The sequence below is a fragment of the Cyprinodon variegatus genome, unplaced genomic scaffold (assembly GCF_000732505.1).
Source record: "Cyprinodon variegatus isolate N-32 unplaced genomic scaffold, C_variegatus-1.0 Scaffold822, whole genome shotgun sequence".
Classification (NCBI taxonomy): Eukaryota; Metazoa; Chordata; class Actinopteri; order Cyprinodontiformes; family Cyprinodontidae; genus Cyprinodon; species Cyprinodon variegatus.
The window spans coordinates 197,878-213,525 of NW_015151275.1; the positions used below are offsets into that span (position 1 = coordinate 197,878).

Here is a 15,648-nt window from a genome sequence, read left to right on the forward strand (position 1 = left end):
AAGTCATAAAACCAAAATAACAGGTTTATTGTACAGGTAAATTCTAATGAAAAAATTAAATTTATGTTTTTAATGATTCTCATCTGCTAAAATGTTAACTTCTATGTCTATTCCAAGATCTGGTCGAATCGTTTCTATAAAGTGATCCGAGATGACATGAATTGGAGCTATAGAAATAAACTGAATAGAATGGAAATCCTGGTGTGATATCGGAGGTCAGGCGGCTGCAGACGTTGTCCAGCTTTAATTGTTTTAGAAGCTAAATTCAGATCCTGTGAGATTCATAAAAAGTCTCAGCGATGCTAAATCAGGCAGAAATTTGTGGGTGAAAGTGTCGGTGCGAGTCCTCACAGTGATCTGCACCGCCAGCAGTCCCTCGCCAGCATCTTTGGCGTCGATGGTGAACTCAACAGGCAGCGATGCGGGAACGCCGGTGGTGTTGAGGCCGGGCCCGCTGGCGCGCACCTTGCTGGCATCGTGGGTAGGGAGCACCTTCACCTTGTAGGGGCTGATGGGAGCAAACAGGATCAACAGCGTCAGCCTTCAACTTCTTTCAACTTTTAAACAAAAAACTAATAAATATTTAGTCATTTTATCAGACTAAAATAAAATTAAAGCAAAATTCTTTCAGAAATCACAAATGAACACAAATTATTCTGTTTTCCCCAATATTTTTGGTAGACTGTAGGGGGCGTTGTAAGGCACAGACCGACATGACGCATCTGGGTGCGCCTTCGTGTCACGGAGTCCAAGTCATTTCCTACAAAAACATTTTCCAGAATCTGCTGATCTTTATGTGTTTAAATCCCTGCCAGGAGGAGCTGCTCCTCCATGTTTCTGCTAATCAAACTGTTTTCTACGCGCTGAGGAAAACTGTGATGGAAAAAGCTGCAGAGGTTCCTTTAGAGATCCAGAGATTCCTTTAGTAAAACCCTGCAGTCTTACTGAGATCCTCTCTGCACTAAATTGCAGACGTTTCCCTGCAGGATCTGAATGTTTTCATGACCGCCACCCATCATCGGTTCACCGCCACCGTTTAGAAAAGTCTACTTCTTTTTGCATGCAGGGATCTTTCGGCTGGAAAATTGATTCAGTTATCAATATAACTAAAACTTAAAACCCCTTTAAAAACTGCGAAGACACTGATTTTCTCCCTCCTGCCCTTTAGGTGGCGCCAACACTCAGAGTGGGCTTTCCTCTGCACAGAAGTAACGCAAAACTGGGGAAAGGTTTTAGACTAGCAATGCTATGCTAGCAATGCTACGCTAGCAATAAGGACCTCCCTTTCCAGCATGCAGTTTGTTTTTTTTGGCTTCATATAATTTTTGAGGACCTGTAGTGAAGGTATTTCGCAGGTTTACCTGCGAGGGATCTCCTCATCGGCGTACAACACGTTGATAGAATAGGGCCCCTCTCTGGTGGGAACGTAGTTGACCGTGTGAGTCTGGTCTCCGTTATCCACCACCTCCACCGGCTCCACCACACCTGCAGAGGACACAGGACACAGATCAGCTTTCCCTATAGAAACACTTTTAAAAATGGAGGAGGTCCAAGAGCCACAGCACCTTTGGGTCCTTGCACGCGGACCTGTATCGGCGCCACGCCAGCTTTGGATGCGTCCAGAGTGAATGACTGGGGGATGTTGGCCCTGACGTTGTTGCCCAGGCCGGGACCCTGACACTTCACCTTGGTGCTGTCCACCGTGTCGCTGACCGGCACCGAGAACGGGCTTCCTGCTCCGACACAACAGATCATCAATAATACGGGAACAGGAAAGAGAGAGAGGAAGACAGCGGAAACCATCATGGCCGCCCTGCATTTCTGCTGCAGCAGCAACAATCATTGAGAACAAGGAGGCCAATCTATGAGGCGAGACTAAGTGCTCTGCGCCCCCCGTTGCTATAGCAACAGACGGTGGATGCCCATGCTAGGGCAGCTCTTTACATGTGTTTGGGTTGGACTGAGCCGCCTTATATTCACACAGAACTGAAGCCACATTAGCTAAACATGGCAGATGCAAATATTCCCAGAAAGTTCTTCCCAGCGGTCACCTTTGATCGGTTGTCCTCCATAGGTAATGTTGAGGCTGTAGGTGCCCGGCTCAGAGGGAACGTACTCCACGGTGCAGCTGCCGTCCTTGTTGTCCGTGCAGGACATCTTGGCCTCTGACGGACCTTCCATTGCCAGACCGAGGCCTCCGGTTCCTGCTCCTCTGCAGCAGCAAGACAACATGACCGTCAAATCAAAAAGCAGGACACTGGCTAGCGCCTCCCCCCGTTCAGAGCTTCCTACCTGGTTTCCACCGTGAACTTGTTGGTCTTGTTGGTGATGCCGCTTTTCAGTCCAGGACCGTGCACGCGAACACGAGCTGGGTCACAGCCTTCGGTGACGGCCACATGGAACGGGCTTTTGGGCACCGGGGAGCCGTCGTAGGAAACCTCCACGCTGTGAGGGCCTGAAGCAAACACACAGTTACCGTCCGGAGCAGACTGAAAGCTCTCGCTGTTCCTCTCCAGCCTTCAGACTCACCTTCCTCGTAGGGGGTGTACTCCACGGCGTAAGTCCCGTCTCCCAGGTCTGTGATGAGGGCGTCGGTGCGGCTGCCCGACGGGTTGCTGATGAGGGTTTTGATGTGGTCTCCTCCGCTCTGTGTGAGAGCTCGAGCATCCACGGTGAAATCCGTGGTCGCCTCTCGGAAGACTCCTGAAAAACACGGGTGCAGCAAATGTCGAGGCGTGAGCAGATGTCATTTACGGCTTTATTAGAACTTCACAGACAAAAAAAAAAACCCAGCAAACAAAAAGCTACCAACGATTTCAGCTACGGAGGATGAAATAAGTTAATCAGTTAACTTTTCTACCTAAACAGGAAAAAGAATAAAGAACTGCAGAAAAGCGAGCGAGAGAAAGACGTGTTAATCCTCCAACATCATGCTGGTTGCCATGGCCACCGTTACCTTTGCCTTCCACTCCCGGTCCGAACACGCGCACTCCACTGGCATCGACCGCCGGCTCCACATTGAGGCGGGCGGGGAAGTTTGGCACATCCTGGCCCCCGTAGCGGATGGTGAGCGTGTAGGAGCCGGGGTAGAGGGGGATGTAGGTGATGGTGTAGGTTCCATCGCCGTTGTCCTGGATGTGGACCTCTGCCTCTGTGCCGCTGTCCGAGATGATCTCGATGGTAAGCTCGGCCGGACCGGCGTTGGTACAGTCCACCACAAACTCCCCTGTCTCTCCGACCTTGGCACGCTCCAGTCCTGGGCCGGAGCAGCGCACCTGCAGAAGGGAGGCAGGAGTGGGGGTTTAACGGCCGCCAGACGGGGGTCTGAGAGGGCGGGGCCGCCTGCTGCTCACCTTGGACGGGTCTGAGGAGGGATAGGCTGTAGGAGTGAAGGGGGAACCTGGGATGGGCACGCCGTCGTAGGTCAGCTCCACCTGGTAGGGTCCCGCCTCTCGGGGGATGAACTTCAGCTGACTGGTCTCTGGGCTAAGCCCCGGCTCCACCTGGAGGCACCAAACATCCAGTTTAGAAAGTTCACTACTTTAAACTTTAAGAGAAATAAGAGATGCGTATTAATGACTCTGACCTTGCAGGCCACAGGTTTCCCTGATGGTCCGGTGACCTTGGCAGCAACTTTTCCCTGACCTCCAGCTCCCTTCGATTTCACCGTCACTTCCTTGTCTTTGCCGACAGTCATCTCTGCAGCAACACAGAAAGAATCCAGAATCACTTAAAACCAAAACTTCTGCTGGAAATGATTGACCCTAAATGGAAGAGAAGATGAAGCGACTGGTCATCGGCCCATACCGATTTCTCTTTAGGCCGAATATTTTAACTTCAATCTAAAGGATCCGCTATGAGCTGATGAGCTGTTTGTTGGGGTGATTTTTTTCTGCCTTCATAAACTAAAAATGTCTCAATAATAAATCAGCAAATGTTCGTCTGCATCGGCTTCTGACAGAGAAAAATACGGTCCAGCGGACGCATCGGTCTATGCCCAGAGACAAAAAAACTTCCTGAGCTAAACAATAAATCAAGCATCCAAAAATACCATCAGATAACGACAAACAGGCAGAAATATTCCTGCAGAAAATGACAGAATGAGACGCCGTGACAGACGGAGGAGTTGAGGCGGCGGCGTTGTACGTACTGTCTCCTAGCCCGCTGACCGTGACCTTGCTCAGGTCCAGCGTTGGAGCCACAGCGACGTTGAAGGGGCTCTTAGGAATGTGATCTCCACCGTAGGTCACAGCGACCCCGAGAGGACCCTGAAGGGGAGAGGCGAGCAGATTTACCTCCCCGCCAAAGACCGTGCCTCCCCTCCCAGAGGAGAGGGGGCGCAGTGAGCAACATCAGACGGATTAAATGGCCGACCTGCTGCACAGGCGTATATTTGACCGTGTGCGTGTTGTCGTGGTTGTTTATGATCTCAAAGTCCTTGACAGCCTCTCCTTTGGTGGCTCCGCTGAAGCTGCAGTCCAGGTTGGCCTTTCCGGCTCCTTTGGTGGTCACCGTGAAGTGAGTGGGTTTGTTCAACTCCACGCCTGCAGGAAACAGGAAATCATGAGTGGAAAGAGGAGTTTCCCTGAAAGCATGAGCTCCCGTTAAATCTATAATCCATTGGATTGGTTCATAAATGGGATTATCTGCAGTTAGAGCTGGATTGTAAAGAAAGAAGGAGACTGTAACCAACCTTCCTATGGACCTTCTCTGTATTCTAAATCAATAAATACTGTTATTGAGAGATTACTAAGAAATAAAAACAAAAACATTATCAATTCATTTATTTCATGATTTATTATCTGTTTTCTGATTTAATTATCTCAAAATAAAAATGGGATTAAAGCCATTAACATGCACCATTTAAATTCCCTTTGAGATTAATGAGCTATTTTGGAACTAAATTATATTTAAAGGAGAAGTTCGGTTTTTAACACTTTTAGCCCATTTTCTGTAGTGTCCAGGATGAAATCGAATGATCGACACCAAAATTTTGACAATTGGTCCTGTCTCTGCTTTTTGGCTCATTTAGAATCCCCCCCTGGCTGCTTCAGAATGGCTTCCATAGTGCATGTCCGATAATGTCCTTAAAACAACCTTAAACGTTCTTTTTTTTAAATATGCTACTCACCGGGTCGTCAGCGCTGTTCAATGACGTTCCAAAAAAAGTTTCGTAAAGAAAAAACGTTCCTGTAGTGTTTTATTTAGCATTTTGTAAATCCCATTGAGTTCTGTTGGAATAGTCAATATCCCTCCGCCACCGGAAACGGAAATGGGGCCTGTTTACGATTAGTTGTAGTCTTTTCGCTTCACTCTGTGTACTCCGACGTCGAGGTGCTAACGTCTCTGTTAAACACTTTAAAAAACTCTGAAAATGGAATACGAAAGGTGGATTCTTGAGGAGGACATATTGGACTTTGAGTTTGACGGTAGAGGATACCGTTTTGAACCGGAATATACTGAGGAGGAGTATATAGAGACATTGTCGCCAACTAGTGGTCTGGAGTGTGCAACGCTTCAGATTCGAACGGGAAGCGGAAGTTTATAAGCGGTTGTGATGTATCGGAAAAAATAGTTCTGGGATTTACAAAATGCTAAATAAAACAAGACAGGAACGGTTTTTCTTCACGAAACTTTTTTTGGAACGTCATTGAACAGCGCTGACGACCCGGTGAGTAGCATATTTTAAAAAAAGAACGTTTAAGGTTGTTTTAAGGACATTATCGGACATGCACTATGGAAGCCATTCTGAAGCAGCCAGGGGGGGATTCTGCATGAGCCAAAAAGCAGAGACAGGACCAATTGTCAAAATGTTGGTGTCGATCATTCGATTTCATCCTGGACACTACAGAAAATGGGCTAAAAGTGTAAAAAACCGGAATTCTCCTTTAATAAAACTACTTTATTCAATGTCAGAAAAATAGAAACATCCATTATGAATCTGATCTTGAAATAAATTGAAAGTAAGAAATAAATAAAGCCATCGATGAGATCAGTCTTTTAATATCAGATTTCTTTGATGGAATATTTCTGACTATCAGTATTAATGGAAATCTTTTCCGTATATTTAGGAGTTTATTTCCCAGGAGGCGTTCAGAAGGATGCAGAGACGTTCTCCTGGGAAGCATCATGGTTTGTTTCTTACCGCTGCGACTGAGTCCCGGTCCTTCAGCCTTCACTTTGCTGGCGTCGTGAGCGGGATCCACCTTCACCCTGAACGGCGTCATGGGGATGGCCTAACCAGAGAGCGAAGCGATTCAGTTTCGACGGAGCCACATTCCCACTCCTCATGCTTCAGTTTCACTCACGTGTTCGGCGAACAGCACCATGATGGTGTAGCTGCCCGCTCCGGGAGGCGTGTATTTCACCGTGAAGGTGTCGTTGTCGTTTCTGATGATGTCAAAGTCGATGTCTGCCTCTGCTGGTCCCACCACGCCAGGAGAACATTTGATCCCTATGCTGATGTCACCTGAGGACCAAAAGGCAGAAACGTAGAGTGATGGGGGCTGGAAGAAAGGAGGGAGGAAAAGGAAGCAGGATGCTTCCTAGCTTAGCTCAGTTAGCATAGGAAGCTCCCTACATGCCAGCAAAGAGCAATATGGTTTCCCACAATCCTTTGTGTGACAGGACGTGTGGGCCACCTCCTGAAGTTTCCATTTCATAAACAGGTTTCAGGACGGTGCTTCTGGGTTTTGTAGTTCTTTTAGCAGAGGGTTGTAGTCCCAATCAGAGCAACATTCCTTCATCTTATGATGATAACGTTCCAACCGTTGACCCGGCAGAACGGGAAGGAACAGGAAGGAGATTAGATCTGCTCTGACTGTAGAGATTCCAGATTTCTAGCTGATCATCCATCTTTAAAAAGTCTGACCTTCTTTTCTGATTCTGAATGATAGATTTATTTTATATAACCAACACCGGCCTCTGCTGTAAGGCCACCTTCCATCTTTAAAGATGTCAAAGTGAACAAAGTGGCCATGAGACTGTGAGATGAGAGCGATTGGTCTCTGCAGACCCAGATCTCTGCTGCTGGGTTTACCTTGACCCGCCTCTGAACAGTCCACAGTGAAGTAGGTTGGATCGAAGGCCTTCAGGCCGGTCCTCGCGATGCCAGGGCCCGACACTTTCACCTTGTTGGGATGACAGCCGGCTCCCACGTTCATCTGTGGTTCAAGAAGCAGACAGAGGAGCTCAGGAGGTGCAGAGACAGAAGGCGGGACTAAAAACGGAGAGGGAGGGGCTTCCTCACCCTGAACGGACTGTCCGGGATGTTGACTCCCCCCCAGGACACCATGACGGTGTGTTTCAGTGGTTTGCGTGGGGTGTACGTGCAGGTGAATGTGCCGTTACCGTTATCTTTCACCTGGACCTCCACAGGGTTTCCTTCTCCATCCTGTGAGGATCAGTGTTTTTATTGGATGCTGTGGAAAAGATGCTGCGGCTCATTTTCAGGAAGAACACCAACCTGAGCAGAGATCTTCAGAGGAGCTTTCCCTCCTTGTTTGGCGTCCACCGTGAACTCGGTGGGCTTACCCACAGCCAGACCGCTGCTCTGCAGGCCGGGACCAAACGCCTTCACCTGAAACAGAGCACCATCCAGGATGAAGGCGCTGAGGGACACGCCGCGTCTCTGCAGCCCGTCCTCGCCGTGAACGGCCTCACCTTGTCGGGGTAGAAGTCTTTCCCAGGAGGGCTGACTATCTCGGCCATGAAGGGAGAGTGCTGGATGTCCTCGTTGTTGTTCAGCACGTGGACAGCGTACTCCCCGGGCTCCGTGGGCCAGTAGCGCACGTCACACGAGCCGTCGCCCTTATCGTCGCATTCGATCTTGGCCTGAGACGGACCTTCCACAGAGAAACCTGAGCGAGAGCAGTGCAGACGGCTCAGACAGGAGAAACCGGCGACATTTCCTGCTCCCTCACCTCCATCTCACTCACCCAGCGTTCCAACGTCCTCTCCAACAGCCTCCACCACGAAGTCAGCAGACTTCCCAACAACGCCTCCCTCCAGGCCGGGGCCCCAGGCCCTCACCTTCTGCTGACCGGCCTCAGAACCGACCTTGACTTCGATCGGGCTGCAGGAGACAATGAGGGCTCAATCACTGTAGCTGGTAAAGGTGGAGGAGCAGCTGGTAGGCGGCCTTACCTGCGGGGAATGTGCTGTCCTCCCCAGGTGATGGTGATGGAGTAGGTTCCTGGGGTGGTGGGGTAGTACTCGAATCCGTATACCCCGTCTCCCAGGTCCTTCCTCTTGCACGGCTCCTCGATCCCCTCTGCAAACGCAGGACGGCTTCAGTTCAGGAGGTTTAACTTCTACAGTGTTTCAGATGCTTTTATAATGAGGATGAGATGCTGGCGAGGTTCAGGCTCCATGCCGTCTCTTAGGGCAGGAAGCAGACTGGATTTCTCCTGTTCTGCTCAGCCAGTCTTTCTATGGTTGTTCTTGGACTAAATTCAATGTGATGATAATCATTGCTCGCCATCCCGCACATTCTAGATGCTAATTTCTCTTCCCTGAGGCTTTAACGCCAGTCAGGCATCCAGGGATCTGGATGTTTCTAAATGAATGTTGCTTTTTTTGGATAAATGAATTAAGTTAAGACCCAATCAATGTTTTTCATATAAACGTCATGAGATACGATCAGTTCTCTAGCACTGATGCGGACCTTAAAGCGGGACTCCAGGCGTCTTACGCTTTAGGACGTCCTAAATTGACCCGCAATGAATGCTGGGAAATGATGGGCAACAAAAGATACTCTGCTCCTTTGAATCCAGGAGGAGGACATTTAGCAGAGGCAGTCCTGGGCTTTATGGCCTCTGTGACTGAGTCCGTCCTCCGATCGTCAACTTTAAGGATGTTTTTAGGCAACAACGTAGCTTTAAAAATAAAAACGAGTCCATCTTTTTCCTGAGACCTGATCAGTTTATCAGCAGACCTGAGATCCTCAGCTGGTGGGTGTGTTAACTTACTGGGACCCTTGATGGTGACTTTAAGTTCTCCGGTTCCGGCTCCTTTAGTGTAGACCTTAAAGTCTGCCGTCTCTTTCACCCTCAGGCCCTTGGGCTGCAGGCCACGCCCCTTTGCTCTGCAGAGGCTGGGGTTGCATGCTGTGAGAGTTAAGAGGAAGACACACCTTAAGCACCTTCAAACCACAGGTAATGTCACCCTGACCATGATGATGGAGAAAGCTTCACACTAGATGGGACTAAAACTGCTGCCTCAGTTATCTCATCTCTCAGAGGAACTTTCCTGCCAATCGCCACGCAGGAAGTGAGCGAGTTTTTTTAATTTGGCGTCTTATCTGGAAGAACAAGCCTCAGTGGAAAGCCACAGGAAGCAGCTGAAGACCAGGAAACAAGGAATGGAAACTAAAGAGATAGAAGAGCAGCCGATCTTTCTGCAGAAAAGTGAAGGAGAAATATTTTATGTCACATGTGGGACATAATTCAATACGACAGATGTCACAGTTTCATATTAGAAACGAAACACAGAGGTACACTTAGAGCTACGCACCTCTTATATCCCAAAAACAGCCGATCAAATTCTGCATTTATTAAACCAATTTATCCCTAAAAACAACATTTTCAGAAAATCTAATGCAGCGTGTTTTTTTTTTTTCCTTTTTGTTTTTTTTCCTTCATGGTTACCGCACATGGAAGTAAAGTAAGCTAATTACCCCCCCCCCCCAGAGGGGAAAAACCCTAAAAAATAAAATGATCCCAGGACTGGAATAGAGCTGGGAGGACGGGGAACGCTGGTGTTGACTGGAGGGGAGCTGAAGCTGCCGTTGAAAACTCACAGGGGAAATAAGCTTTTTAATTTAAATTTATTCCAATAGAAAAGTTTTAGTCTGTGACGTTTTTTCCTCTGAAACGTTTGTTTTAGTTTGGTAGAAATGAGAATTTCCCTTTTCCTTCATGTTCTGGGGAAGATTTACCCTGACAGTTCTGCAGTTCTGCCAGCAGAGGGCGCACATGTCTCTTTATATCTGTCTATGGCACCCGGTGCTAAAATCCTATTTAGTCTCAAAAATTAAAAAAAAAATAAAAATCAGCTGGTGAATAAATTATATTTCATCAGGATCAAATGGGCTTTTTTTGTTAGAGGCATATATCATGTGACTAATCCTCTTTACATCAGAGATTATATTTTTATAACGGAATTTAGGTTTTATTTAGCCGTCAGATCAAACTGGTCTATCTGCTATATTCACGTAGTTTTACAAAAAAAACTTTTGATACGCATCAGTCATTAATAAAGTTGGAATTATAGATTTATTTGATAATGAACAGAAACGTAGAGAAAATGGTTTTACTTTGAAAAATGACCTGAAGCTAATCTAAAGAAAATGAGTGGAAGGAAGGAAGGAAGTCATTCCCAAAATAAAGGAATAAACACCCAGGATGAGATAAGTGGGTCAGAAATGTTCAGTAGATGAAGCCATAAGCACTCAGTCTGACACACAGCGGGTACCCGAGAGAGACGCCAGGAAACAGGAAATGACAGCAGAAGGAAGAGGCCGTTCTCAGGAGGGGACAGATGCCAGCGGGCCTCAATCAAAGAGACTGGGAGGAGAAACGGACAGAAGGTCTGACATCCAGCACAGCAGAAGGAGACAGGAAGCAATTAGAAACCAGCTTGGAAGGAAACAAACACTTTAAATAATGAATAATATCTAGTGACGCCTCTTAAGAGAGCCTCACCTTCTCCCACGTCGACGGTGAAGGGACTCTTGCTGATCTGACCGCCAGCATAGGTGATGAAGATGGTGTGCTGGCCCTCCTGCGTGGGTTTGTAGGTGCAGCGGTAGCTGCTGTTGCCCTTGTCCTCAATGGTGCAGGGCACAGTGTTCTTCTTCCCTGCAGGATCCATGATCACAACCTCCACTTCTCCAACACCAGCGCCTTTCAGTGATAAAATGCATTTCAGCTCCACTCTTTTAGCAGATTCACAGCAAACAGATCTGTTGCCTTAGCGATACCTGCTGTGTAGACTTCAAAGTAGGTGGATTTGTTGGCGATGTTGCCTGCTGGCTCCAGGCCGGGGCCCTGAGCCGTAGCCTTGCTGGAGTCTCCCTGAGCCATGCCGATGTCCACCTCAAAGGGACTCTTGGAAATATGCAGTCCGGCAAACAAAACTGTCACCTAAACAACAACCAAAAAAGGACATTTTAGGATTTATCTTTCAATCCTTTTTACCGCCCATCACTCTCAGGTTCTACAGACATGCAGCCAAACCTTTGGAAAAAGATTAATTTAGGCTGGAATTCAGGTTGTTTTTGTTTGACGTTTTGCTGAAAGATTGTTGAAGATTGTTGCAGTTTTAAGTTCATTTCTGAAAAAAAAAAACTGATGTGTTTCTGCTGAATTCTGTTATTCAGCAAACGACCATCTGTTGTTCACAGGGAAGCTGATCATGTATTTAAGAACTTCCGCCCTAATCTGATGTTGGATGCCCAACCCTAAACCCCAACTCCTTACCCCTAACCCATACCCTACTTTTAAGGCTAGGCTTAAAACTTTCCTTTTTGATAAAGCTTCTAGTTAGAGTGGCTCAGGTTATCCTGAGCTATCTCTATAGTTCTGCTGCTATAGGCTTAGACTGCTGGAGGACATAGGGAACCCTTTTTCATCATTCTGCTTCATTCTATCTCTATTCTCCCACTCTGCAGAATCTGTTAGTTCAATCTCTAACGTTCTGCTCTCTCTGCTTTTTCTCATAGTAGCTTCATCTGGTCTGTTCCTGTTTGGCTGTGACTCCATCCTGGAGAGAAATATCAGCTGTGCTGCTGCCATCAACACCTTTGTTTCTAGATGTTGGAGCTTGGCCTGTTTTCCAGTGTAGTCCTGTTTCTCTGACTGTGACTAACTGGATGTGCTCTCTTCATCCTCTGACATGGGAGCTGGCTCGGAGCTCGTCTGCCTGGCTGTGTGTTTCCTGGACGGGGACAGTTGCCTTTTGTATCTATGCTTCTTTTTCTATGTCTGCTTCCGTCTCCTTGAACCCCAGTGGGGCTCAGCAGATGGCGGCTCACACTGAGCCTGGTTCTGCTGGAGGTTTCTTCCTGTTAAAAGGGAGTTTTTCCTCTCCACTGTCGCTACAAGCATGCTTAGTGTGAGGGATTGCTGAAGAGTCAATGAGTCGATGCAATCAGCTGGTTTTCCTTAGATAGAAAACTTTCAATCAATCTGACTGGATGATCTGGTGAACAGTGACCTAAGATGACATGATGTGAATTGGCACTACATAAAAAAAGGAATTGAAATTGAATTAGCCCTAAACCCTGACCTCTGACCCTGACCTCCAACCCTTCTGCTGGATTTTCTACCAGTTTCTTAACATTTGTTAATGATGGTCTGATAGAAATGGGCCATAAGATTGCAGATGTTTATAATGTAATAACCAAATTAACCAGTTTAACCAGCCACTTCTACAGTCAAACTAAACTCCTTTGAGCATCTAAATAAGAAGCACCTTCACCTGACTCGTAATCCTGACCCTGACCCTTGACCCGTAACCCTAGGGTTCAGGGTTAGAGCCTTGATGCTCTTGAACATCCAGAGTAACAAGGCGGTGATTTGAAGAGAAACCTCTGATCTTTTTCCAGAGGTGAGATAGAGGAAGCAGCTCTGAGCCGAACAGGAATGAAGGTTTGATCAGGTTTTCAGTGCCGATGCTGTAAAATTTATTTCCCTAAAAAGCAACAAAAACATCCTTCTGATACTCGCCGCATTTAAATGGTGGCAGATTTTTCCTTTTGGAAAAAATCAGGAAACGATCTGCTGATCACTGATTGGACCTCAGAGAAAATTGGTGACCTCAGCGTCGGCCATCTTTAAGGCTAACTAGAACTAAATGCAATCATTGAGTCCTCGGGGCGCAGCAAGATTCAGGAGCTGATGTCCCCTTAAAGCCCCCCCTCCATCAACTCTTAGAAACTAAGATAATAATGAAATCATAATAAAATAAAGTAAATTAGATTTTAGCTTAGAAACCCAGAGCTCCGCCTACCTTGTGCATGCCCATAACTTTCGGGGTGTAGACCACAGAGTAGGTGCGGTTCTTGTCGTTGTTTGCCGTCACTTTGGCCTGGAGGAAAAAAAGGTTTAGAGAAACATCCAGAGTGGGATTATTTTAAACATTTATCATTCCTGAACGATGACGAACCTCCTCTCTGTGTCCTGCAGGATCCTCCACGTAAACCAACACCTCTCCCATCCCGGCGCTGATGGTCTCCACAGTAAACGTGGCCTTCTTCATCACAACGTTTCCCACGGGCTCGATCCCTTCAGAGAAAAGACATGTTGATCTGCTGCAGATGCAGACATGGTGAAAACAAGATGCTCGCTCTGTTTACAGCCGGATGCTTCAGAGGATAATCGGCTACAGACGCCGTACCGAATATTACCTCAACTAAATGATCCGAATCTGGGAACAGTGCTAAGAAGCTGGAGACCAGCGACTCGTCTCCGTTCTCTGGTTCTGTTTGGGTTAATTATGGGCAAAGCTTAATCTGCTGGACAGATGGTTTTGCTCAGAGGAGGCAAAGGTCAATGGCTGCAACGTGTTTGTTAGTCATGTCCACCTCCTCAGCCTTACAGCAGACGCATTGCTGTGCATTCTATGTAATGATATCTAGGATCTGTCTCCATTTGGTCGTTTTTAATTCAGAGGCAGGTTTAGTAAAACCTTGAAAATACCGAAAAGGAGCCATAACTCCTCTGAGATGGACGGATGGCGCCGCCCTGGTCTCTGAGGTCACAGAGAATCAGTTTGAACGGGATAAAAATGTCTGTTTAAATCAGTTTCCCTTTACAAAAAGCAAGAGATGCATTTATTCCTCCTCACACCGCTTCTGTATTTGACTTTTATTTATTTTATGATCTTTCTTCCAGTTGCTGATGTTTAACTTCTGATGTTTTAGGAAGAAGCGAATCTGCAGCAGTTTGCAGAAAGGCGTCAGCATCAGCTCAGCGCGTACCTGGGCCGTAGGCGCGGGCCTTCTTGGGGTTGAGCTTAGGCCTGAGAGGAGCACCAGGCTTCAGCTTTGCTTTGGGGAACTGGGACAGGTAGGTCATGACTGAGTGTTCGTCCACGTTGGGATCCACGATCTCTTCAGGGGTAATCACCTGGAAACAGACGGAAGAAAACATTCCATGATAAGGCCTCGGATGTTTATGTGACTTCACCAAATGTGGTGTGTGTGTTTGTGTGTGTGCCCAATCAAGACCTGCAGGTGCTCTGCAGCTGCAGGTCTTGATTTGGTGCCATGTTGCCCTCAGAGGTTAAATCAGGTCGGATTCAGTGATGAAAGCCACGTGCTTCAGCTGAGAAACTACCTGATCCAGACTCGCATGCAAACCTGCAGCCGCTACTCATAACGACTCTCACTGTCTGGTTCTGCCACCCACAGAGATGGCAGGGGGAAGACATGAAGCCAGCTTCTTAGCAGAAACAGAAACCCAGGCGGAAACAGCAGTGACCACAGAGCCAACTGTTGGCACGCTAAGCTACGCCAGACGCGCTGCCGCGGCACGAACCAGACAGCAGGAAGTCCCTCCTCCAATATGACCACACCGCTTCAAATAGGCTGCAATGTTTTAATGATGGATGATTGTATCTCCTGATCAACAGCTCAATATGAGCCTCCTACAAACCTGGTGATGAATAAACGATCATTTGAGCAAAGGAAAAATTTAAGGACGAACCGATAAAAATACGTCTGAAGGCAGCGAAGCTTCGCTTTACGTTCAGGCTCCTTCCTCACAGCAGAGGGAGAAGCTGATTTAAAGACGTGTTGAATCTACAGAGGCTTTGAGGCTGAAACGTGTGTGTGATCCTACCTGAGGAATACCCAACCAGTCGTCCGCCTGCTGCATGGCCTCACGGGCGTTATCCACTGGTTTAGTCTGATCCCACTGGTCCCAGTCAGGACACAGACCTGCAGGACAGAAAACCAGCTCAGGAACATCTCTGCTGCTTTCAGGGAGACTTGAACTTTGCTCTCCTCATGATGTTTAGCCATTAAAAGCATTAAATCGATTTCATCTTAGTGCAAAGTTAATCTCCGTCTCTTCTAGCTCTATGTTACTAAAACATTGAAGCCCGGAACATCCAAAACAAACATGTCTGCTCTAGGGCTGGGTAAAAAAATCGATTTTGAATCAATTCCTTTACATTTTTGCCAAATCGATGTCTAGGGAATGAGATCGATTAGTTTTATGGTGATGCACATGATGTTAACGTTCAAATGAGCAGGAAAGATGCTCTCAAGATGACTTCAAGCCAGACAGCTGCAAATAAAGCCAATAGGTCGACTGAAGACATTAACAAATGGAGGTTGACCAAAAAACACCCTGTATTTGGTTTGTGCAGTGAAGATAATGCAGCTCATAAATGTCTACTGTGTCACGTCTGCTTGATCGTGTAAAGCTTCACTTTTTCACTTTTCACAAACAAGTTTGCACTAATGAGACAGTTTTGTTCACATCTCATGTTTAAACCGTCTGATTTACAAGTTTGCACTTTGTGTTTAATGTGACAAGAAAAAATAAAATACATGAGTATTCTGACACACAGTTAAACCACTTTCATTATTGTAAAAACAGATCGAATCAAAATCGCATCGATTCAGGACTTTGGTGAAAA

The 15,648-nt window shown here is 46.9% G+C and overlaps 1 protein-coding gene across 1 annotated transcript in view; it reads right to left on the reverse strand.

Moving 5' to 3' along the window:
• LOC107098922 (filamin-A-like) overlaps positions 1-15,648 on the reverse strand; it is a 49,716-nt gene that overhangs the window by 11,719 nt on the left and 22,349 nt on the right. Inside the window, exons 3-28 of the mRNA XM_015396813.1 lie at positions 14,844-15,007; positions 13,982-14,129; positions 13,168-13,286; positions 13,012-13,089; positions 10,982-11,144; positions 10,704-10,904; positions 8,970-9,107; positions 8,146-8,272; positions 7,938-8,074; positions 7,663-7,859; positions 7,466-7,579; positions 7,250-7,393; positions 7,040-7,163; positions 6,309-6,469; positions 6,146-6,236; positions 4,375-4,544; positions 4,151-4,268; positions 3,587-3,699; positions 3,354-3,503; positions 2,957-3,275; positions 2,530-2,703; positions 2,293-2,455; positions 2,052-2,212; positions 1,566-1,733; positions 1,362-1,485; positions 352-508 (exon numbers count right to left, since the gene is read on the reverse strand). Coding sequence (XP_015252299.1) covers positions 352-508; positions 1,362-1,485; positions 1,566-1,733; positions 2,052-2,212; positions 2,293-2,455; positions 2,530-2,703; positions 2,957-3,275; positions 3,354-3,503; positions 3,587-3,699; positions 4,151-4,268; positions 4,375-4,544; positions 6,146-6,236; positions 6,309-6,469; positions 7,040-7,163; positions 7,250-7,393; positions 7,466-7,579; positions 7,663-7,859; positions 7,938-8,074; positions 8,146-8,272; positions 8,970-9,107; positions 10,704-10,904; positions 10,982-11,144; positions 13,012-13,089; positions 13,168-13,286; positions 13,982-14,129; positions 14,844-15,007 — 3,923 coding nt within the window. The remainder of the gene's footprint in view (positions 1-351; positions 509-1,361; positions 1,486-1,565; positions 1,734-2,051; positions 2,213-2,292; positions 2,456-2,529; positions 2,704-2,956; positions 3,276-3,353; positions 3,504-3,586; positions 3,700-4,150; positions 4,269-4,374; positions 4,545-6,145; positions 6,237-6,308; positions 6,470-7,039; positions 7,164-7,249; positions 7,394-7,465; positions 7,580-7,662; positions 7,860-7,937; positions 8,075-8,145; positions 8,273-8,969; positions 9,108-10,703; positions 10,905-10,981; positions 11,145-13,011; positions 13,090-13,167; positions 13,287-13,981; positions 14,130-14,843; positions 15,008-15,648) is intronic.